Source organism: Bos indicus x Bos taurus, chromosome 11 (genome assembly GCF_003369695.1).
Source record: "Bos indicus x Bos taurus breed Angus x Brahman F1 hybrid chromosome 11, Bos_hybrid_MaternalHap_v2.0, whole genome shotgun sequence".
Classification (NCBI taxonomy): Eukaryota; Metazoa; Chordata; class Mammalia; order Artiodactyla; family Bovidae; genus Bos; species Bos indicus x Bos taurus.
In genome coordinates, this window is record NC_040086.1 from 77,379,628 (window position 1) to 77,402,528 (window position 22,901).

Sequence of the window (22,901 nt, forward strand, 5' to 3'; positions counted from 1 at the left end):
AACCATGTAAATGTTTTTGGTGTCTATTTGAGGGAGGCCTTAAATGACAGGAATTGGAATGATAGCAATTGTAAGTTTCATTTCTGAAATAGTTTATGCCAGACCCTTCCTCTGTACTTTAAAGTGTTATGCAAGCAACATTCCTCAGAGGCTAAAACTGCTATCTCCTGTTTATATGTAAAGAGACTTCAGCCAGAGGTTGAAGGATTTGCATGAGTCACTTAGTGAGGGGCTTAGCTGGAATTTAGAACCAGATTTATCTTGTCTCTGGTGCTCCTGATCTTTGTACTATACTATACTGTCCCAATGAAAGGACAACTTCAACATTTTCAAAAGTTGTCTATTTTGAAAAATAAAGAACTTGGATCGCACATATTATAGGTATTTGTTTTGGGGTATCAGAACAATGTGATCACTCCTGGGTAGAGTGATCAGAGAAAATTTATGAGCATAGTGAGTGTAAAGAACTCAAATAGAATATTAACTAAATCAAAATTTGGATTTGGAGACATCAGAGGCCCTATGAAAATCGAATTCTGTCTCTTCCCAATTCTGTTTTATGTTGAACTTCCTTGTTAAATGGAGAATGAATTCTAGACTGACCTGGAAAGAAGGATCAGAGCAGAACTCGGGTCACCGGGGAAATCGCCTATTTCCATAGTACCGCTGAAATAGGGAACTAAGCCTCACTGATCCAGCAAAAGGCTTTTCAGTAACTGTATGCCAGGCATTGTAGAAAAAGATAAGCAAGACATGAATAGTACAGCAGTAGTAAGTTAGGAATCATGAGGTGAGACAGACATGGGATGTTGCGGAAACTGAAAGAAGGAGGGCTACTTTACTCCTCATGGACTGAACCATAAAAAGGCTTCTCAGAGGATGTAACACTGGTTGAGAGTTTGAGGGATAAAAAGGAGTTAACTAGATTAAGCGGGCGCTGAGCACTGAAGGAAGAAAAACCAGCATGTACAGATGAAACTGAAGAGCAGTTCTTCAAAATGAGTTTTAGATACTTATATTACAGTTTGCATCAGTACCTTATAGGAGTCATGAAGGCAAGAACTTTAGTATTCCAATGATTCAAATTTTAGAAAGCTATTGACTACCTTGTGAAATTTTGAAATAGTCTACACCCTGTCATTGAGGTTAAAACCCTGATACATGTTCATTCAGTTCAGTTCAGTTCAGTTCAGTCACTCAGTCGTGCCCAACTCTTTGTGACCCCATGGACTGCAGCACGCCAGGCCTCCCTGTCCATCACCAACTCCCAGAGTTTACCCAAATTCATGTCCATTGAGTCGCTGATGCCATCCAACCATTTCATCCTCTGTCGTCCCCTTCTCCTCCTGCCCTCAATTACATGTTCATAGGGAAAACCTATTGAAGTTTTCTCTGTTCATAGAGTATCAGAGCTGGCAGCATGCTCTGAGGTTGTCTAGTCAGTTCATATTTTCATTCAACAATGATATTTACTGGGTGCTATTCACAGAGGACACAGAAATGAAAGATGGACCTTGCCTTCAAGGAGCTCATCGTCTAAAGGAGGAAATGAAAAGACAGTTATACAAGTATAATAAAATGCTAAATAAGAAGGGGATACGAGTTAAACACAAAGGAAGGCTCATTCACTTTTCCTAAAAATTAGCTAGATAAAATTTTGATTAGATCTTGAAGAATAGAAGACCCCTCTTCCTTGTGAAAGGAAGAAAGAATGTTTTGGGTCAGGACTGTGCTGGTTAAAAGGAACAGTTTGAAACATTTCTACTTAAATGTTTCAGTCTTGATTTCTCTAAACAAACAAAGATTATCAAAGCAGTGTCATAGATTTTCTTGGCTGTCTACTAGTCATATAACTGAGCCTAACCAGTGGTTTTCAATGTGTGGTCCTGGGACCAGCAGTATCAGCATTTTCTGGAAATTTAGAAATGCAAAATTTCCAGCTCCAGCCCAGACCCACTGAATCAGAGTCTGGTGATGGGGCCTAGCAATTCGTGTTTTAACAAGTCTTCCAGAGGATCCTGACGCATGCTAAAATTTGAAAACCATTGGCCTAAACTACAACAGTTCAGGGAATAATTGAGAGTCATGGGCTTCAAGGACAGAGACCTGCTTTTGAATCTCACTGATCCCATTTCATAGCTGTGTAACTGCCAATCTATTTCCTAACATCTGAGCTTTGGTATTTTCTTCTATAAAATGAAGATAAGAATATTCCTTTCCAGGGTTGTTGTGAAGGTTGATAGATACAATTTAAGTAAAACACCAACATTGTGGCTTGCACATGGTAGGCTTTCAATAAATGATAGCTACTACTATTGGTATTGTTTTTTCTTTTTTTTTCATTAAGATATTTTCCCTGGTGAAATGATTGCTTTCATTTACTGAATGAAGAGTACTTACATATTTCCTTTTAGATCCAAATGCTGAAGAAATTAAGGACATCTATGGAGTCCGTGGTCAAGTAGAACACAAATTAGCTTTCCTGAGAACTCAAGTGCCAAAGGAAATGAAGCTTGTGGTCATTGGCCATTCCATAGGCTCCTATTTTTCCCTTGAGATTCTGAAGCACGCACCTGAGCTCCCAGTAAGTATGCCTCCAAAGGTGACTGTCGATACTTATTGTGCGCTTGCACAAGTCCTCTCAAATGTCCTTTGCACTTTTGTCTCTTCTTTAATTGATAAGTAGAACACAGAGAGGGATCCTTGATGGCTACCTTTACCCTATCTCTGTAGTACTGTGGGCCTGTGTTGAATGTATGTTCGTACCTTTCCCACCGTGTTTCAAAAATAATGCTGAACGAGGTAGGAATTTTCTGACTAAATGCCTGTGTTTTAAAAAATTAAAGCGTAGTAAATTCATAAAACTAAGATCATGGCATCTGGTCCCATGACTTTGTGGCAAGTAAAAGGGGGAAAAGTGGAAACAGTGACAGATTTTATTTCCTTGAGCTCCAGAATCACTGAAGATGGTGACTGCGGCCATGAAATTAAAAGACACTTGCTCCTTGGAAGGTAAACTGTGACAAACCTAGACAGCATATTAAAAGGCAGAGACATAACTTTGCTGACAAAGGTTCATATAGTCAAAGCTATGGTTTTTCCAGTAGTCATGTACAAATGTGAGTTGGATCATAAAGAATGCCGAAGGATTGATGGTTTCGAATCGTGGTGCTGGAGAGACTTGAGAGTCTCATGGACTGCAGGGAGATCAAATCAGTCAATCCTAAAGGAAATCAACCTGAATATTCATTGAAAAGACAGAAGCTGAAGCTCAAATACTTTGGCCACCTGATGCAGAGAGCCGACTCATTGGAAAAGACCCTGATGTTGGGAAAGACTGAGGGCAGGAGGAAAAGGGGGTGAGGATGAGATGACTTGGATGAGGATGAGATGGTTGAGATGGGATCACTGACTCAGTGGACATGAGTTTGAGCAAACTCCAGGAAACAGTGAAGGACAGGGAAGCCTGGTGTGCTGCAGTCCATGGGGTTGCAAAGAGTCGGACATAATTGAACAGCTGAACAACAGATAGTTAATTTATAATATTTTAGTTGAGCAAATGTCTGTTAAACTAGGGTGACCTGGAGTTTTTAAGTTACATATAACCTGCTGTTGTTCATAAAGGATTATTTAAAGGCAGTCACCAACTAAGACTGAGGCAAGAATCTTGTCTAGGAAGAGAATTGTATAAGTATTCATTTTTGCTCTTGTTTAGTCACTAAGTCGTGTTCGACTCTTTGCGACCCCATGGACTGCAACACACCAGGCTTCCCTGTCTTTTACTATCTCCTGGAGTTTGCTCAGATTCATGTCCAGTAAATTCTCATATCTCCTCTCAAAAGGAGGAAGATTTATCATCATCCTTGTTGACAGGAAAACAACTATGCTTAAGGAACACTAGATCGTTATTTAGTCCTAAGTCTGCATCCTTATCTGCTTTGTAGCTTGGCAGCCTTTTTGAGATACTCATTCATAAATACTTATTGCGTGCCACTATGCACCAGATAATAAGTGAGACACTGGAGACATAAAGACCTGTTTAAAGTGCCAGGAAAGCTAGCGAACTATAAAACACTTCGAAACAAAACAAAACCTCATACCTTTACTGACATATACCATTGAAATGATGCATTAAATGTGATTCACAATATAAATTATTTCCTCATTCAACAAACTTACATATTCAGCACTTGCCATGTAACAGGCCTCATGCTGCATTTTGATGACATCCCAGTGAATAAAATAGTCTGTGAGGCCAAGAGAGCCTGAAGCCTAATGGAAAACACAGACTAACCCATAGGTGTGGTACCTACTGTCTTATGTGAATAGAGAGTGTGTGGGAGCATGAAGGAGTGCTATTTAACCTGGTAATCTGAAGGCAAGACAGGAATGATTCTTTCCTGGGACCTCCCTAGCCTGGGAGATTTTCACTCCATGTGATAAAACATCCTCAGTGGTGTCTCAGTTCAGTTCAGTTCAGTCACTCGGTGGTGTCCGACTCTTTGCAACCCCATGAACGGCAGCACGCCAGGCCTCCCTGTCCATCACTAACTGCCGGAGTCCACCCAAACCCATGTCCATTGAGTCGGTGATGCCATCCAACCATCTCATCCTCTGTCATCCCCTTCTCCTCCTGCTTTCAATCTTCCCAGCAGCAGGGTCTTTTCAAATGAGTCAGCTCTTTGCATCAGGTGGCCAAAGGATTGGAGTTTCAGCTTCAACATCAGTCCTTCCAATGAACACCCAGGACTGATCTCCTTTAGTCTCAGCGCTCACTAGAAATTTGCTCCTTTTCCCACCGTCTTAACACACTTAACTTCTTACTTATGATTGCCATTGGGAAAATTACAACTGTAACCGCCTGGGGTATGGTGTTTCATACCAAATGGGGGCTGTTAATTTCTCACATTGGGTATAAGAAAGTATGTATTTCATCTTAAGTGTGAATTCAATCAATTCTAGATCACATTCCATTTACTGTATTGCTTCTACTCTATTTTCCCCCCCAGATAAGGCATTTCAATCAGAAAGCAGGCTTCCCCCCCCCTTTTTTTTTTTTTTTTTTTTAGCATTTAGCATGGCTTCTCATCTCTGTTATGCCTCTGAAGCTCCTCTGGTACCATTTTATGAGGCTACTGTTTTCATAATATCCAGTCCGAGCCCTTAGCAGTTCTCTTTGCACGGTTGCTACAACTCCTTGCTCTGGAAACAAGACACCTAGGTTCAGACAGTTGCTGTCGTACTTTGCTTGTGTGACCTTGCGCAAGTTACTGAGTCTCCCTGTACCTTTGTTTCCTCATCTGTAAAAGGGGGATAGTAATGTGTTCTTCAAAGGACTTTTGTGAGAAATTATATAAAGAATGGTGGCTCAGATGGTAAAAGTGTCTGCCTACAATGCAGGAGACCCAGGTTAGATCCCTGGGCTGGGAAGATCCCCTGGAGAAGGAAATGGCAACCCATTCCAGTACTCTTGCCTGGAAAATCCCATGGACGGAGGAGCCTAGTAGGCTACAGTCCATGAAGTAGCAAAGAGTCAGACACGACTGAGCAACTTCACTTTCACTTTCTTTCATATAAAGAATGATACCTAGAACTTAAAAGTTTTATGTAAGTATTAGCTATAATTATCATAGTGGAGATAACTGGAAGCACTGGCTCAGTCATTAGGTTAACTACTGTGTTAGTAATCTCAGCTCAGAACTTAACAGTATAAAGCACTACACATTTATTCTCTCCCAGTTTCTGTGGATCTGGTCATAACTTGGCTGGGTCCTCTGGTTCAGGGTCTCTCACGAGACTGTAATCAAAGTGTCTTCCAGGGCCGTGGTCTCATGTGAAGAACTGAATTGAGGAGAATCTGCCTCAGTTTACTCCTTCAAGTTTGTTGGACTGAGAGCCTCGGTTCACCACTGGCAGTTGGGTAGAGGTCACCCTCAGTTCATTAGAATGTGGGCCTCTCTAACTTGCCCCATCAGAGCAAGTCTGGGAGAAGAGCCAGAGAAAGAGTCTGCTGGCAAGATGGAAGTCACAGACCATAACTTTAATTACAGAAATGATACCTCACTACTTTTACAGTATTCTCTTTGTTAGAAACAGATTACTAAATCCAGCCCAAACTCAAGGGGAGTGGAGTATACTAAAGCATGAATATTAAAAGGCGAGGGTCACTGGGGGCCAAGTCAGAGGCTGCCCACCCCCCCACTATCCCAGTTAGTATTTCACTTGTGTGATGTACTGTCAAGCATGTGGATATGTAGGCATATATATAAATTAAAATACCGAATACATTTCCTGGTGTAGGAAGTAACTTGGTCTTGTCAAATAAAATGTAGCAAACTGATATGAAGTGTAATTTTTGGTTATTAGTTGTTCCAAGTGTTTCAAAAGCTTTAAAACCATTTTTGAAAGTGTGCTTGCATGTTTGAAATAATAATAGCATTATTATTTGTGATGGTTAGTTTTACATGTCAGCCTTATTGGTCTAAGGGGTACTCAGATAGTTAGTAAAACATTTCTGAGTATGTCTGTGAGGACCAGAGAAAATCAGCATTTGAACTGGACTGAGTAAAAAAGATCTGCCCTGACCATGGTGGGCAGGCATCATCCAGTCTGTTGAGGGCACAAATAGAGCAAAAACTCCAGGAAGGGCAGATTCTTTCTTTTTCTCTCCTAGAGCTGAGACAGCCATCTTTTCCTGCCCTGTGACCTTGTAGTTCCAGATCTCAAGCCTTCGGCTTCACCTATTCCCCTGGTTCTCAGGTTTTTGAACTCGGACTGAACTATACAACTCACTTTCCTGGTTTCCAGCTTGCAGGTAGCATGTGGTGTGGGACCTCTTAGCCTCTCTCAGTGTGTGAGCCAATCCCTATAATAAATGTTTGGAGTCTGTTTCTCTGGGGAACCCTGGCAAATACACCATTCTGTAAACATAGGAAAGAAAAGATCCATTTCTGAGTCCTTCGATTTGTTAACTTAGAGATCTTTCCTTTCAGTTTTTGTTCGTTTGCTCCACATCCATTCTGCATGTACTGTTTAATTTTTCCTGTGCATATTTGAAGATAGTTGTTGAGCACATTTGTTTTGAATTTCTCTCTCTTTTTTGGCTTGTGTTCACATATCTGTTGGGAAAGAACTAGTCCCATGCATTTTACAGTTAATGTAGCTTCTTGCAGCTTCCTCAGCTCTATCACTTTCTCATTAAGGATCTGCTTTCAAGTGTTCCTGCCCTTGCAGGAATAGTGGTGAAAAGAGAAAAGGCAGATGAAACATGAGCTTAACCTAGTCTAATTGTGGAGACATAACTCATGCTGTGATTATAGAGTTTCCAGAGAAACACAAAAGGCTGTGTTTTCTTATAAAGGATGTACTGTAGAAAACAGCGCATGCAATAAATTGTCCATAAAGTTTACCCGGGGAGGAAGGTGAACATCTGTATGATTTTTTTTTAATTATTATTCAAAAGCTTTATCTGGTTTCAATTAACTGCACTGTTGAAGTCCTCCCCCCAATACACACCCCTCTTTAAACACCTGGCCCAGCTAATATTGGTGGTGTGATCCCTGCTGAAGTGTTGAAATTTCAGTGTCTCTGGCCTAATCTCAGACGGCACAGTGCCTGCATGCCTGAAGTTAGCATGATACGCTCCATTTAAGATGTATTTGACAATCAAATAAGTTTGTATTAGCCAGAGTGTTGCAATCCCTAATCATTTTGCCAAAAATAAGTTAGCTGTTATGTTTTACAACATATGAAGTGTGATAATAAGAAACTTGTGTTTCCATCTCTTATGTTATTTTTACTGGAATATTTGACTTCCATAAGATTTTTGAGGACATATGTGTAGTTTAGTAGCTGGTTTATTTGGTTTTATTTTGGTTCAGTTCTTTATAATATTTTTGTAACTAATGATAGGAAACTATGGTCATAAAATCATTTTAAAAGACTTACTGTATATTTTACACATAATGTCTGACCTATTTTTTAATATACTGAAGGAAATAATTGACTCACTCTTAAAAATCTCATATTAAAAATTTTGTTTCTTTAAGCAAATTTGGTAGAATTATAGAAAGTCTTCATATATTTTGACATGAATGTCCAGAATAAAAAATTTTTAAAAGAAACTTGAGAAAATAGATAGTTGGAAGATTGTTCAATAGCATTGTCATGATTCAAAATAATAAACACAATTTCAGATTAGTAGGATCTTTAGAGACAGTCTAGTCCCATCTTTAATTTTATAGGTAGAAATGGAGAGAAAAGTGCCTTGCCAGGATTCAGCCTTGGCTCTATCTCAATCTAGGGGTAAGATATGATTACAATAATTGTGGATATGTTGTTGTTGTTTAGTCGCTAAGTTGTGTCCAAGTCTTTTGTGACCCCATGGACTGTAGCCCGCCAGGCTCCTCTATCCATGGGGTTTCCCAGGCAAGAATCCTGGAGTGGGTTACCATTTCCTTCTCCAGGGGATCTTCCTGATCCAAGGATTAAACCCATGTCTCTTGCATTGGCAGGCAGATTCTTACTACTTAGCCACCAGGGAAGCCCAGCTGTGGGTATAAAGAAAGTCTAAAGAAGATATCTGCTAGTGCTACTGCTAAGTCGCTTCAGTCATGTCCGACTCTGTGCGACCCCACAGACGGAAGCCCACCAGGCTCCCCCATCCTTGGGGGATTCTCCAGGCAAGAACACTGGAGTGGGTTGCCATTTCTTTCTCCAAAGCATGAAAGTGAAAACTGAAAGGGAAGTTGCTCAGTCGTGTCCAACTCTTCGTGACCCCATGGACTGCAGCCCACCAGGCTCCTCCGTCCATGGGATTTTCCAGGCTAGAGTACTGGAGTGGGGTGCCATTGCCTTCTGATGGTTCTCTAAATCTTCGGATGGTGGCAGAGCTTCTAGATAGTATGGAATGTTCCTAGAGTGTACACAACCAGCTCCATGCAACTCATTACATTGTAGTTCATGGAATAGTAGATTAGACCCCATGAATGAAAAAGAAAAAAGTATTAGTTGCTCAGTCCTGTCTGACTCTTTGTAACCCCATGGATTGTAGCTCACCAGGCTCCTCTGTCCATTACATTCTCCAGGCAAGAATACTGGAGTGGAGTGCCATGCCTTCCTCTAGGGGATCTCAACCCCAGGGATTGAACCCTGGTCTCCTGCATTGCAGGCAGATTCTTTACCATCTGAACCACATGAATACTGCTCTGTCAATGTAGGGCAGAAGGGGTGACATGGGGATAAAAATGTAATCATCTCACTGTCTAGAACTTTCCTTTAAATCAGTCTTCTGTATGTTCAAAATGTGCCATCTGATTCTTCCAAAAAATTGCATAAAGTTCAAGGTTGAGAGTTGAAAGCCCCGGATTCTTAACTGGGCACTAAGTCATAAAGTGAAATTCAAGTAATTTAACTTTTATTTTCCTCTAACAATTTATATGGCATTTAATGATAACACTTCCTCCCTTTCCAAGGGTACCAGATCCTTCAAAACTTAATTTTTTATATTATTTGGCCTTCCTTGGGGAAAATGCACAATACCATAGAGCTTCCTTTGTCTATCTGGTTGGCAAAAATACCTTCTCTCTAAGTGAAATTTCCAGATTACTTAAACTTACTCTTTAAAACCCTAGACTATGAGTAAAAACTTGTCTAAAACATATTTTTAACTTATCTGCCTTCTTCAACAGTGTATGTTGATTATAAAAGAACTTTTCCCTAATGATTCAAGGACATCATTTTGATCAGATCAGATCAGTCACTCAGTCGTGTCTGACTCTTTGAGACCCCATGAATCGCAGCACGCCAGGCCTCCCTGTCCATCACCAACTCCCGGAGTTCACTGAGACTCATGTCCATCGAGTCAGTGATGCCATCCAGCCATCTCATCCTCTGTCATCCCCTTCTCCTCCTGCCCCCAATCCCTCCCAGCATCAGAGTCTTTTCCAATGAGTCAACTCATCGCATGAGGTGGCCAAAGTACTGGAGTTTCAGCTTTAGCATCATTCCTTCCAAAGAAATCCCAGGGCTGATCTCCTTCAGAATGGACTGGTTGGATCTCCTTGCAGTCCAAGTGACTCTCAAGAGTCTTCTCCAACACCACAATTCAAAAGCATCAATTCTTCAGCACTCAGCCTTCTTCACAGTCCAACTCTTACATCCATACATGACCACAGGAAAAACCATAGCCTTGACTAGACGAACCTTTGTTGGCAAAGTAATGTCTCTGCTTTTGAATATGCTATCTATACTATTATACAATAAAATACAGTTAAAGGGATTTTGCCCATGTCCTGAAATTTCTTAGATGACAGTGCTTTTTTAAAAAAGAATTCTCATGTCTATTTATTTTATAGTTAATCCATCTCCTCTGTCAGTGTTAGGTACCATGTCTCCTCCCTACTTATACTTTGTTGCTACTGATTTGCTGCAAATAGAGAAAACAGATAATCGTAGAATTTCTTTTCAAGTAAAAAATGGACACATCTTAAATGAAGATATAAAGTAAAACTGTTTTTACTTTATAAAAAAATTAAGTAAATGGATTTTGACATTTCTTAGAGAAATAATAAAATAGCTTACTTTCTTTGGTTTATTATGAGCACCCCCGTGATGTATGTAGATAATCAAAATTTTAGTATTTTAGTGAGATACTCAAAATACACCACAAGTACAACTAAGAAGCTTGAAAAACTTTACCAAAAGAGTTAAAATAGCATGTTGGATCATCTCATCTGTGTGTTGAATCAGAAGTACATCTCATCTACGTTAGGAAAAAAATAAATTCAAATACTCTGAAAGAAATGAGGTCATTGAGCTTGTGGTACACTTACACTATTCTGGTGAACCTGCTTGTCTGCAGAGTTAGACATGCTCGAGAGAAACATTGATATGATTACACTAAGTTGTGTTCAACAGTCAAGATAATCCAGAGGTGGGGGAAGAGTAGAAGATAATTCATTTCTCAAAGTAACTGTTGTCAAGAGTCCTGTCCCTAGATTAATTGGTAAGAAGCAGAAGGCAGAATGAAGTATCATGAGGCTCTGAGTGTTTTGAAAAGAGAGGTGACTTCTAACTGAGAAGATCAGACAAAAGCATCATTGAAGAGCAGGTGTTTGAGCAGAGGAAGGATGAGTCAGTGTTTAGAAATAGAATTTGATGGGGATTTTTTGGGGCAAGGTGGGAGTTGCTATCCATTCTAAACAGTAGGAAATGTATGGGGGAAAAAAAAGAGAGAGAGAAACGGTTTTTATCCCTGGGCACTGTAAGGGAACCAGCACAGTGTGCATGAAGGGAGCAGTGGGGCAGGAGAACCTAGGCTGATAGAGTGCAAGTGCAAGAGAGTTTGGACTCTATTTTCTGGACAGCATGGAGCCACTGAAGGACCTGTGATAATAGTAGTCATGCACTGGGTAAATTAACTTCTCAGTGAAAAGGAAATGGAGAGAGAGTATAGAATCAAAAGTAAACAACCAAGTGAATAGGCAAGTTGGCTAGTTCAGATGAGAAATAAAGAAGACAATAGACAGGATTCACCCAGGGACATTGTTAAAGAGAGAAAAGAAACAGGTCATAGATGTATATTAGGAAAGTGACTTCATTTGATGGAAAGGAGGATGGAGAGGAGGAAGCAGAGAAAAAGGCAAAATTTATAATAATTTTCCAGACAATTGTCTGCAATCCATTAGTGGGTCCTGAATTCACTTCAGTGGGTTGGAGCCTGTGGATTAGTCAAGATATGGTATACTATGCCTTGGTGACACAGTGTCAGTAGCTTTTAACAATAAAGATTTGCTTATCACTCTTTGAGGATAGGCTGCCCTCGTGTAATTCTCTCCATGCACTCTTATTCCAGAACCCAGGTTGATGAAATAGCTTCTCATGGCAGAGAATAAAGAGGAAATAGTGAGCCACACTTTGCATTTTAAAACGTCTGCCTGGAAGTGACATTTGTCACTCCTCATACTACACTGGGCAGAGAAAATCACATGAACAAGTCTGCCAGCAGGGAGGCCATGGAGTACAGTCCTCTTCAGAGAAGGGAAACATATGTTTGTAAACAATAAAACAGCATTTGAAAATAATAAAAGTAAAATAAAGCAAAATAAAATAGAATGGAAAATATTAATTTTATTGTTATAAAGGTATGTATTGTGGAATGTTTTTTGAATATGTGTTTTTATGAGTATGTGTTGAAATCCTAGGTTACAATATAGAATGTATATCTTATTGTGGGTCAAGGTAAGGAACTTAAAGGTCATTAACCTCGACTAGGGTATGCCACAGAAGTGAAGAAAAGAGAAAGGAGAATGTCTGGAAAGGCAAAGGTATGTGGTAGATTAAGGACGATCACAGATTCTTTGCCATTCCTTTCTCAGGAGGTTAGTCTCCTTCCCTTCCCCTTTGAATTTGGGCTGGGTATGTGATCTCATTTCACCAATGGGACACAGACGAGATGATGTTCTGGTACTTCCAAGCCCAGGCCTTAAGGGGACTGGGAGCTTCCATTTTCTCCCTCTTGGAAGCCAATGCCAAATTAGAGTTTAGCAGCCCTGAGACCACCAAACTATGAGGAAGCCCAGGCTAGCCACCCAGAAGGGGATCATGAGGCCCCAGAAGTGAGTGAAACCTTCTTAAACTTTCCATCTGCTATGAGAAGCAGCCAAGTAAGTGACCCAAGTCTATGCCATGTGGAGCCAAAGTCTAGCTGAGCACTGTTTGAATTCCTGACCCACAGAATCAGAAACAATACATTTGAGGATGGTGTGTTAGGTAGGAGTAGATAACTGGGATAAGGTAAAGAAGTTGAGTTGAAGAGAAGGAAAATTTAAAGCTTCTGATATTGGTAATCGGAACATCATTGATAACCTAGAAGAGAACATTTTTAGTGAAATAATGGGAGAAGGAGGTTGAAGAAAGTTAGGTGCTCCAGGAATTGGCTGGTGAAGTGGAGAAGATAAGATGATAACTTAAGGAACAAGTTGGTCTAGGAAACATCTTTTCCCTGTAAGTGGGAGAGAATTTCGCATCTAGCGGGAATAGCCCATGCAGAGAGAGATGCTAAAAATGAAATAGAAATGTTTATTGGAACAGATTTCCTCCTCTTTGTCCTTTAAGCCTACACACTTGAATACTTGGATTTTTCTCAATCTTCATGTCCTTGCAAAAGGGTTTTTGTGCCTTGTGCTTGGTTCTTCATATGAGCCCAGAAACTTGAAACAGTTAAAAATTGAAGTTATTGTCATTACTCATACAGTTTATCCAAAATTCACTTGAAATTTACAAAACATGTTCACGTGTAACAAAGTTATTAACAACCTAATCTTTTCCCATTTTACAGGTAAGGAGAACAAAGTTCCAAGGAGTTGTGTCTTATCCATATGTTAGTTAGCTAGTAAATGGCAAAACTAGGACTTTATATTCTGTTCTCTAGCTTTCCTATCGTTGGCCTTCAGGTGAGTTAGTTAGGAACGTTATGATTATGAATAATTAGAGCAAGTTACTTTGACAAACCGTCAAAACCTATTTGACCTAAACTTAAGGTTTCAACTGTTAATTATTTAAGACTTGAGTTCTTCAAATACACAAGGAGGTTTTAGTGGGAAGTGGGTGAATGCTTTTGAGGGAAGTAAGAGAGAGCTGGGAGAAGCAAGAACATGGCTGAATGTCTGGATCATGGAAGATCAGGGGAGTTGGTACTGAGGCACAGGCAAGGGCAGAAATCAAAGACAGTGAACAGAAACCTAGAATTGAGCTGGGGCAAAAGGAAGGATAGAATGTGAAGGGAATTGGAAGATTCTGCAAACACAGTGCCCAGTAGTTCTACCGTTGTGTCTACACGACCCATCAGTGAACCCGGGTGCAAGAAAACCACAGGGGTCAGGCAGTCAGCAACTACTCTGGCTTGTGAAAGACTCTCATAAATCCCGCATTCTAGGGAGGGTTTGTGCACAGTATGATGGAATGCTGTTTTTCTAATCCTGTATGTATATTTTAAATACATATTTGTTGTCTATGTGTGCACACACACGTTGTCTTTTCTGAATTACCCACAGACTGCCTTGTTGAAAACTAGACACGTGGAAAGTTTCAGCTTCAGCCATTTTTCAGTTATCTGCATATGAAAAAAAAAAAGATCCTGAAATTGCTTTCAAAGTGGAAAAATTGTGTGGGCTTTTTTCATCTTTTCATAACTCAAAAACTATTTAATATATTTTTTCAAACTTTGCAAAAAAAAAAAAAATCACCTTTGGGCTGAACCAAGCATGGAAAATTTCACCACAAAGGGCTAATTTTTTGGAAAGCTGCAAGAAAGTGAAAACAGGAGTTTATAATAGAACATTCTTCATGCATGTTAATACTTAGTACTTTATCTAATGCATTTCATCTGAGAATTTCTGAACACTTTTCAGATTTAAAAATTGAGCCATTCTAGTATTTGTGGTCCATGATAGACTATTAGATGTGGAAAATTCTCCGCATCCTCTTAAAAGTTCAGTATGTGTTAGGAGTTCGTGAGATATGTTTACTATCTCACTACAGATAGGGCAGATGAAGTGAAGTGGCTATTAGCCAGAGAAAGCCTTACATTTACTGCTTAAACACATTTTATCACCATCTCTTCCTGGGGCTTCCCAGGTGGCTCAGTTGTAAAGAATTGGCCTGCCAGTGCAGGAGAGTCAGGAGATACAGCTTTGATCCCTGGGTTGGGAAGATCCTCTGGAGGAGGAAATGGCAACCCACTGCAGTGTTCTTACCTGGAAAATTCCATGGAGAGAGGAGCCTGGCTGCTACAGTCCTTAGAGTTGCAAAGAGTCTGATGCTCCTGAGCAACTAAGCACTCTTCTTGGTCCAGGAGTAGTTGTGAGCAGAATATATTTGATGACATAAGGTTTTAGATTCATCTTAGATTCATCTATCTGAGCCAATAGTTCTCAAAGCAGTGTCAGTATCATCGGATCGGATAGAAATGCAAATTATTCAGCACCACTTAAGAATCTTAAACTCTAGGCCTGGGTCCCACCAATTGGTGTTTTTAACAAGTACTGTAGGTGATTCTGGGGTTTCCCTGGTAGCTCAGATGGTAAAGAATCTGCCTACAATGCAGGAGACCTGGCTTCAATCCTTGGGTCAGGAAGATCCCGTGGAGAAGGAAATGGCTACCACTGCAGTATTCTTGCCCGGGCAATCCCATGGACAGAGGAACCTGGTGGGCTACCGTCATTTGGACACGACTAAGCACACACGCATGCAGGTGATTCTGGTGCATGCTCTAGTTTGAGAACTAGAACTTTCTCCAAAAGGTTGGAATGTAGAATATTCAAGATGTTATGGACAGTTAAATCTGTCCTTGGTCTTTTCATGACATGTCATCTCTGTCTTCTCATATCATTCCTTGGAAGCGAGAGGAATATTTATCAAGTTATCTAAAAGAAACATCTTCTTTTCTGTATTTCATGTGTTGTAGTTCTTTGCACCTAGGATCTTATCCACGGGTACAGCTAGTCCCCTTGAGTAAAGGTGTTGATACAGGGAAACAGCATTACCAAGACAGATTTTCTCATTTCAGTGATTCAGGCCTGGGATGGGACTATATTTCATTCTCATTTCTTTGAAGTCAAGTTCCAAGATTTAAGCAACAAGGTGGCAGAGGTCTGTCAGCGGATGCTGATTTAAGCCCTGCTTTTTTGTGTGTAAGTTCTCAGTCATATGCTTCGCAGAGACTTTCTGCATTCCAGCAAACTCCACTGTCTATATTTTTATATGTTCAGGCAATGAAGTAATTATATATGTGGCATTGTAACAAGTTTTGAGAATATTCTAGTGACAGAAGAGGACCTTTATCTAATCACTGGTGCCCCGGCTTGTACGGGTGAAACTTAGGCATAGCCTTGGAGGGGTGTTTAAGCAGTTTAAGGTATATTCTTCAGTTGCAGTCCATTTTGGTAGAAGTGTGAATATTATCATCTAAACTAATAATAATAGAAAGGAAAAAGAGACGTCTTTTAAAATTGATGACTTAAAAGTTTTATTATGAAAAGTTTCAAATGAAAAAAAATGTATAATAAATATCCAGATAGCCATTATCTGAAGTAACATAGCTACTAATATTTTCTCTTTACCTATTTTTTTTCTTCAGATATTTTCAGATAAATTAAAGCCCTCATATCTCACTCTTAAAAACATCACTGTGCATCTTTTAAGAAGGATTTTTTTTCTTATATAACTACCATGTCATCACACCTAACAAAATTAATGGTACTATCTAATATAGTTCATATTCAGATTTTCTTAGTCCCCAGAATGTTGTTTTACAGTTGGTTTGTGAGTCCTTTCTTTAAATTAAAGGCTTTTCTTTCCAATCATAAAAGTTAATATATTTTTAAATTTCAGGAAGGTCAGGAAAAAGTTTTTTTAAAACGTGTACTGTTATTTATTAGGATGTATTTAAGATATCTAATTTCCTTGTAGATATTTAGTATAATTAAAGATTAAATTATTATTAGCCATTTTACTATAATTATTATTTATTATATTACTATAATTATAATTTAAGGACCTTACTTAATTCTTTCAACAACTCTTGAAGGAGGCTATTCTTTTCCCATTTTGTACATGAGGAAATGGAGACTTAGAAGGACAGAAGTAACTTATTCAAGGTTAGACAGCTTATTGGGGGTGTGCTAGAATTTGAACCCACATTTGTTTGACTCCAGAGTCCATGTTCTCAGCCACTAACTAGTCTTATTATTAAAAAAGAATTTGTGGACTTCAGGAAAAAGAATAGCAGCTTCTCAGATAAAGGTACAAAGGACATGTACAGATAATTCACTGAGGAAGTTAGAAGAAAGTCTATCCAGAAATGTGTGCTGAGTACAATGTATGACACAGTGCTTAATAAACCAGCGTATGGTAGTAGTTAATAGTGACCCTGTTGACTCTGGTAGTACTTGATGTTGACGAGTGTACCTCAACAGTTATCAAAGTGAGTTGCTGCTATTGCAGTATTTTAAAGAAGAAGTTCAGTGTTGTGTGTGTCTACCTCTGTGTGCATTTTTAGAAAGTCTGAGCAGGTAAATACCATGTAGCTTACAGTGGCGGTCTCTGGGGGAGGTAGAAGTAAGGGTGTACAGGAAGTGGAGACTACATTGTTTCTACTTTTTGCAATGATCATGTGTTACCAGAAAAAAGTAATTCCTATGAAAAGTGTTCATAGCCTTTGAGCCTACTAATTCTTTTCTTTGGAATGTATATTAAGAAACTAATCTCAGAAGTAACACATTCATGTACAAATATTTGTATCAAAAATTGTAAGCATCCTAATGTCCAACTATGAGGGAAAGTTTGAATATGGTATGTGCAATTATTAAAAGTGTATTTTCAAAAGACATTCTAAGACATGAAAGATAATTGTAGAATATTAAGGTTGCTATAATAATAAAGAGAATACAAAGCACAACTATATATCAAGAGATAACATGCATTTAAAAGCTTGAAAATAAAATGAATACAGAGGTTGTGTTTGAATGTTGTGTTTTGGAGTGATTTTCACCCTTAAAATTTTCTTTTAATGGCACATATTTTTGTAATAATTTATGGTTATATGTTTTCTTTCCTTTTTTAAAAAGCAGTTTGATTTTATGACTTCATAACAGAAAGTTGGTTCAGAGAGGTAAAGTTTTTAGTAACTTGTTCCACAGCAAGAGATAACAATCACAGGGGGAAAGAAAGGGTAGCATCAACTTCATGGTTTCTCTGCAGGAAAAGCCACCCCTGAAAGCAATAGTGGCTCTCAGTCAGTAGCAGCATCTCAGTAGCAGCCATCCTAGCTTTTTAACTCATCCTACTCCATTCAATTTAAGCAAGCTCCAGGAGTTGGTGATGGAAGGGGAAGCCTGGCGTGCTGCAGTCCTTGGAGTCGTAAAGAGTCAGACACTACTGAGCGACTGAACTGAGCTGAACTGAACTCCACTCAATTAGTTAGGCTTTTTCCATTCCTTGCAATTTTTTTTTTTGGTTGTTGTTGTTAATAAACCCTGCCTTCTCCCCCTTCATAAAATAATTTGGGTTGTGGATCGGTGTATATCTTGTTGGCTTGCCTCATGATTGTTATTAATTTTTGAATGTGATAACAAAATCACAGGTTGGGATCAGCATCATCGTTCAATCCTGCTGCTAGGGTGAAGCAGACCTATTTCAAATCTCGTCAGACTGTAAGTTTCATAATGGCTAGGACTTTAAGAGGCCCTGGGGTGTAAGCGAGCAAGTGGCACATGCTAAGTCAAAGTTGTTGTCTTTGTGAATAAACTGGCAGTTGGATGGATACAGGTCTGAAAAGCGTAGCTCGTGCCTTGCTACATTCAGACCTTATTTTGCCAATGAACTGGATGTTCACAGAAGAACAGATTCTGAGCCCCAGTGGATGGAGCATAGCAGTCAGTGAAGAGATAACATAGAAGAAAGTGGAAACAGATGAGCAAAATTCTGTGAAATTGGTTTTTTATGGCTATTGTTTATTCCAGCCAGAAGATTCTTTGCAAGTCTGTCAGTTTGTGGAGATGAGAACTATGAATGTGATGGTTAAGAAAGGAAAAGACTCTTTAATATGGTTTCCCTGTGTGCATGAGGCTGATCTACCCTCCCTTCTTGCTATTATGGAAAATCTGTGAACAATATGCAATGTAGGCCTCAAAAAATTCCCTGAAGTGGAAAAAGCCTAGCAGGCACTAAATGAAAGATGCTTCACAAGAACGAAATGTGGTTGCTTTGAGATCTGATGATACGAGCCAGTTCAGACCAATTGCGTTTGGTTGGGAAGAAGCTAGATTTTATCAGGTATCGGGGAGATATACTGACAAATGCATGAAGACTGAAGGCCAGCATTGTTTCTGACAACCTGTTCCTCGGAAACCAGACAGTAAATAATTTCCCATTGTCAGTCATAAGAGACCAGAGGAAACAACACACATGAAGTCTGTAGACAGTCCAGAAGCTCCACTGCAACCAATAATTGTATCTCCTCACCCGCATAGTTGTCGGCGCTTCTGTGTAAGTCAGGCTGAGTGTTAGAGAGTCAGCCTTTTCCTCTTTCATAACTTGCTACCCTCAGAAAAGTGCTGAGGAGCTTGTGCCTACTGCAGAGGGCAGTCATGTCATACGAATGCTGATTGACATGGATTCAGAAGTGGTTTCATAAAATCTTGGGGCTGATTCTGATGATCATGAGGGTGCCAGGGGAATTCTCCTCAAGGTCCTCTGAGAGAGGTGGTCTCAACTTGTCCCCCTTGGCCGTAGTCCCTACGCCTGCCCTGTACATACCTAGTGCTCCCTCCTATTATTATCTCATATTAATAACTCATACATCCACTTCCTTTCTGTTTTTCCTACCACACCTAACAGATGGCTTCTGTCCACCATTTCAAGTCATCTCAATGCAAATTCTTGGTGAACTCTTCCGTGATTCTTCCCAGTCATTTTTACTGTCCTTCCTTTACAACCCTTTTTCTCAAAATTATTGTGTATTCCAACTTGCATTATAGGTATTACATATTTATATGATTCTACATATTAGATTTTTGAGCTTATTTTTAAATTGAGGTATAACTTTCACATAGTAACTTTTTTTCTCTCGCTGCTTCAATCTGGCTGTTCTTTCCTATTTTCTAGTTCAGTAACCCTCTCTTCAACTATAAATATACTTCTTTTAAATCCATCTGTTGAATTCTCAGTTTCATTCATTCTATTTTTTGCTTATAGAATTTCCATTTTATTGTTTTCATAGTTACCGTTTCTTAAAATTCTACATCTTGTCACTTAATTTTGTGATCATGTTAATCACGGTTGTTTTGAAGTTCATGTCTGACTTTCTCCTTTGAACTGTCAGCAGTGTTTTAAAGTACAATTTTATTCTTAAAAAGTAAAAATTCAGAGATGACATATTTGAAATAAAAATAAATGAAAATTGTACCTGATAATTCCATTGTCTAAGTGTCTTGTCTATACATTTCTTTTCTGCTTTCTCCTTCTTCATTTTCAGTTACGTTGTCTTGTTCCTCAGTATGTTTGTATGTTAGGGTTCTCCACAGGAACAGAACCAATAGAAAGTGACTAACTATAAGGAATTGGCTAACACAGTTATGGAGGCTGACAAGTCCTAAAAACTGGAGTCAGTAAACTGGAGACACAGGAAAGCTGGTGGTGTAAGTTTTGAGTCCAAACACAGGCCAACTCAAGACCCAGGAAGAGCCAGTATTTTGGTTCAAGTCCAAAGACAGGAAAAAAAACCAATGTCCCAGCTCAAAGACAGTCAGCAAGCCCAAGGAATTCTCTCTTACTCAACCTCTGTTTTCCTCAGACCTTCAACTGATGGGGTGAGGCCCACTAACACTGGGGAGGACAGTCTGCTGTACTAGGTCTTACTGCCACAAATGTTAATCTCATCCAAAACACCCTCCTAGACACACCCAGAGTAATGTTTGACCAAATATCTGCTAACCCCATGACCCAGACCAGTTGACACTGAAATAAACCATCTCTACTTGTTAAGTTTTTCTTCAGCTGAATACCTATCATTATATTGATATATGAAAAATTATTAAGATAATATGAGGCTCCTGTCTTCCTCCAGAGAGGATTTACTTGTGCTTTTGACTAGCAGTTATAGTCAGGCTTCCCAGGTGGCGCTAGCAGTAAAGAACCCGCCTGCCAACGCAGGAGACTTAAGAGTTGTGGGTTCAATCCCTGACTCAGGAAGATCCCCTGGAGGAGGGCACGGCACCCCACTCCAGTGTACTTGCCTGGAGAATCCCCTAGATAGAGGAGCCTGGCGGGCTGTGGCCCATAGAGTCACAAAGAGACTGAAGTGACTTAGCACAGCAGTTATAATGAGGATCAGTCACTTTAATACGATGAGGAATGGGGCTGAATCAGGGCTATCTTTGTGAGGCCTGGTACACTGCTGCTTGTAAGGGGTAGCCAATTAGTAGTTCCCACTGAGAGCCCAGCATCCGTTCTCTTTAATGGACACCAAATGCCCAAGTTTTGACCCTTGAGCCACAGAAGATTTCCAGAAACTCTTCAATTTCTTGGCCGTGTAGCCATTGCTTGCAAATTGGTAAATGACTAAAAAGAACTGTTTCAGCACACTTCTCAGAGTTTCCTTTGTCTCTAGAATTTTGGCCCTCCAGGTCTCTTCTGCCTTTGATACTTCCAAAGACACTTAAAAAAAAAAAAAAAACTTTTTCCAGCTTTTCTAATTGTTCTTGGCAGGCAGATGGCTCTGCATCCCCACACCCCATCACCGCCATTACTGCTTCTGCCTAGCTTCCCGTTCTCCAAGCTTTGCCTTGAGAAGTATGCCGTTTCGAGTTCTTTGTTCTTCATGTGACCTGTTTTTTCTCTGGACAGTTTTGGAATCTTCACTTTATCCACATTATTATGTTTTGTGATGACATTCCTTGGGTTGTTTATCCTTTCTAATCCGGAAACTGGCACTCTTACATCCTGAAAACTTTTCTCGTATTTTTTTCCTACTTGTTTTCTGATTGTTCACATGTTAAACCTTCAGAAAAGATTCTGTTGATGGATTTCATTTTCCATTGTTCATCTTTCACTCTTTTTAAAGTTCTATATGATGAGAAATGGATAATTTCCCAGCCTTATCTTGGAATCCATCTAATTAAACTTTTGATTTCAGCCTTCATACAGATAACTTCTTGTTCCTTGTTCCCTTTTTGTGGAGTCTTTTTTAACTTTGTGAGTGTTTCTTTCTCTCTCTGAGAAAAGCAAATTTGGGGGGTTTTGCTGTATCATGCATTGTCTCTATTCATTCTGAATTTTCTTTATCACTTTTTGCTTATGTTGATCTATAATAGAAGCTTCCTCAAGTGTCTGACATTCCTTTGTTATCTGTTCACATTTAGGAATGAAGCACCAGAAATCCTAGGAGGTTTGTGTGGGTGTGGGCCTTGTCAACTAGGCCGCTTCACAGCAGCATGATGGGATAGGTATCCTAACTTTTTTTTTGGGGGGGGGTGTTATTTCCCGGTGTCACTATCAGTGCATTCTTTCTCTAGAGCCCTTTAGTATCTCCCCTAAAACCTTCAAATCTCCTGCCCGAAAGCATCATCATTGAAGTGAGACAGTGTGAGAGGCTGGTGAAAGTGTCAGCATTCATGTTGGGCTTTCCCTCAGCCCTCCTTTCCACAAACGGCCCTTTTCCCTGCCTTTCCCTGGAAAGCTCTCTCCATCAACGTGTGTACAGAATAAACCTCCAGCCCTGAACTGTGGCTGGGGAGGGGAGTTGCTCGGGGCTATTGGGTGAGGCAGTGGGCCTGGGGGCACTGCCCCCTGCCTTCCATTGGTTCAGTGTGCCGTGTCCTTGCACTGTCATGGACTACCTGGTGGGGACTTGAGGCACCCATGAACCAGGAAAGAAGCCCTGCCCTCTTAGAGGTCGTAGTCTGCCAGGGGGAGATGATACTGAACGCAGAAATTACTATGTTCAAAGGTGAGAGACGACCTTGATGAAAACAGTGGAGCAAGATAAAGGAATTAGAAGCGCCACGCCTGGGGGTAGAGGGCAGTGGTGGACTGTACTTCGTTCTTTCTAACTGTGGGAGTGGTTTCAAGCTTAGCAAAGAGTTACAAGAAGAAGAGTACATAGAATGCTGTATACACTTTACCTGACTTACTGTTGTTATTTTACCTCATGTTCTGTGTTATTTGCTCTCCCTCTCCTGCCCCGCTACACACACACACACACACACACACACACACACACACGTGTATAAGGGGAATGGGGAGAGTCAGTGTATGTGTGTTGTGTGTGCATGTGTGTACATATATATAATGTATATATCTCTCTGAACTAGTTGAGAGTTAGTTACATATATTATGGCCCT

At 39.9% G+C, this 22,901-nt stretch overlaps 1 protein-coding gene across 5 annotated transcripts in view; it reads left to right on the forward strand.

The window, feature by feature from the left end:
• The window catches only part of LDAH (lipid droplet associated hydrolase), an 88,604-nt gene that overhangs the window by 27,457 nt on the left and 38,246 nt on the right, over positions 1-22,901 (forward strand). For 4 of the 5 annotated variants that reach the window (XR_003513460.1, XM_027555981.1, XM_027555982.1 and 1 more), the window contains exon 4: positions 2,415-2,584. Coding sequence is in view for 4 of the 5 variants with exons in the window: in XM_027555981.1 (XP_027411782.1) it covers positions 2,415-2,584 (170 nt within the window). In the remaining variant the exon portion in view is untranslated. Of the gene's footprint in view, positions 1-2,414; positions 2,585-18,142; positions 19,965-22,901 lie in introns of those variants that run through there. The other variant, XM_027555984.1, reaches the window with a different exon arrangement.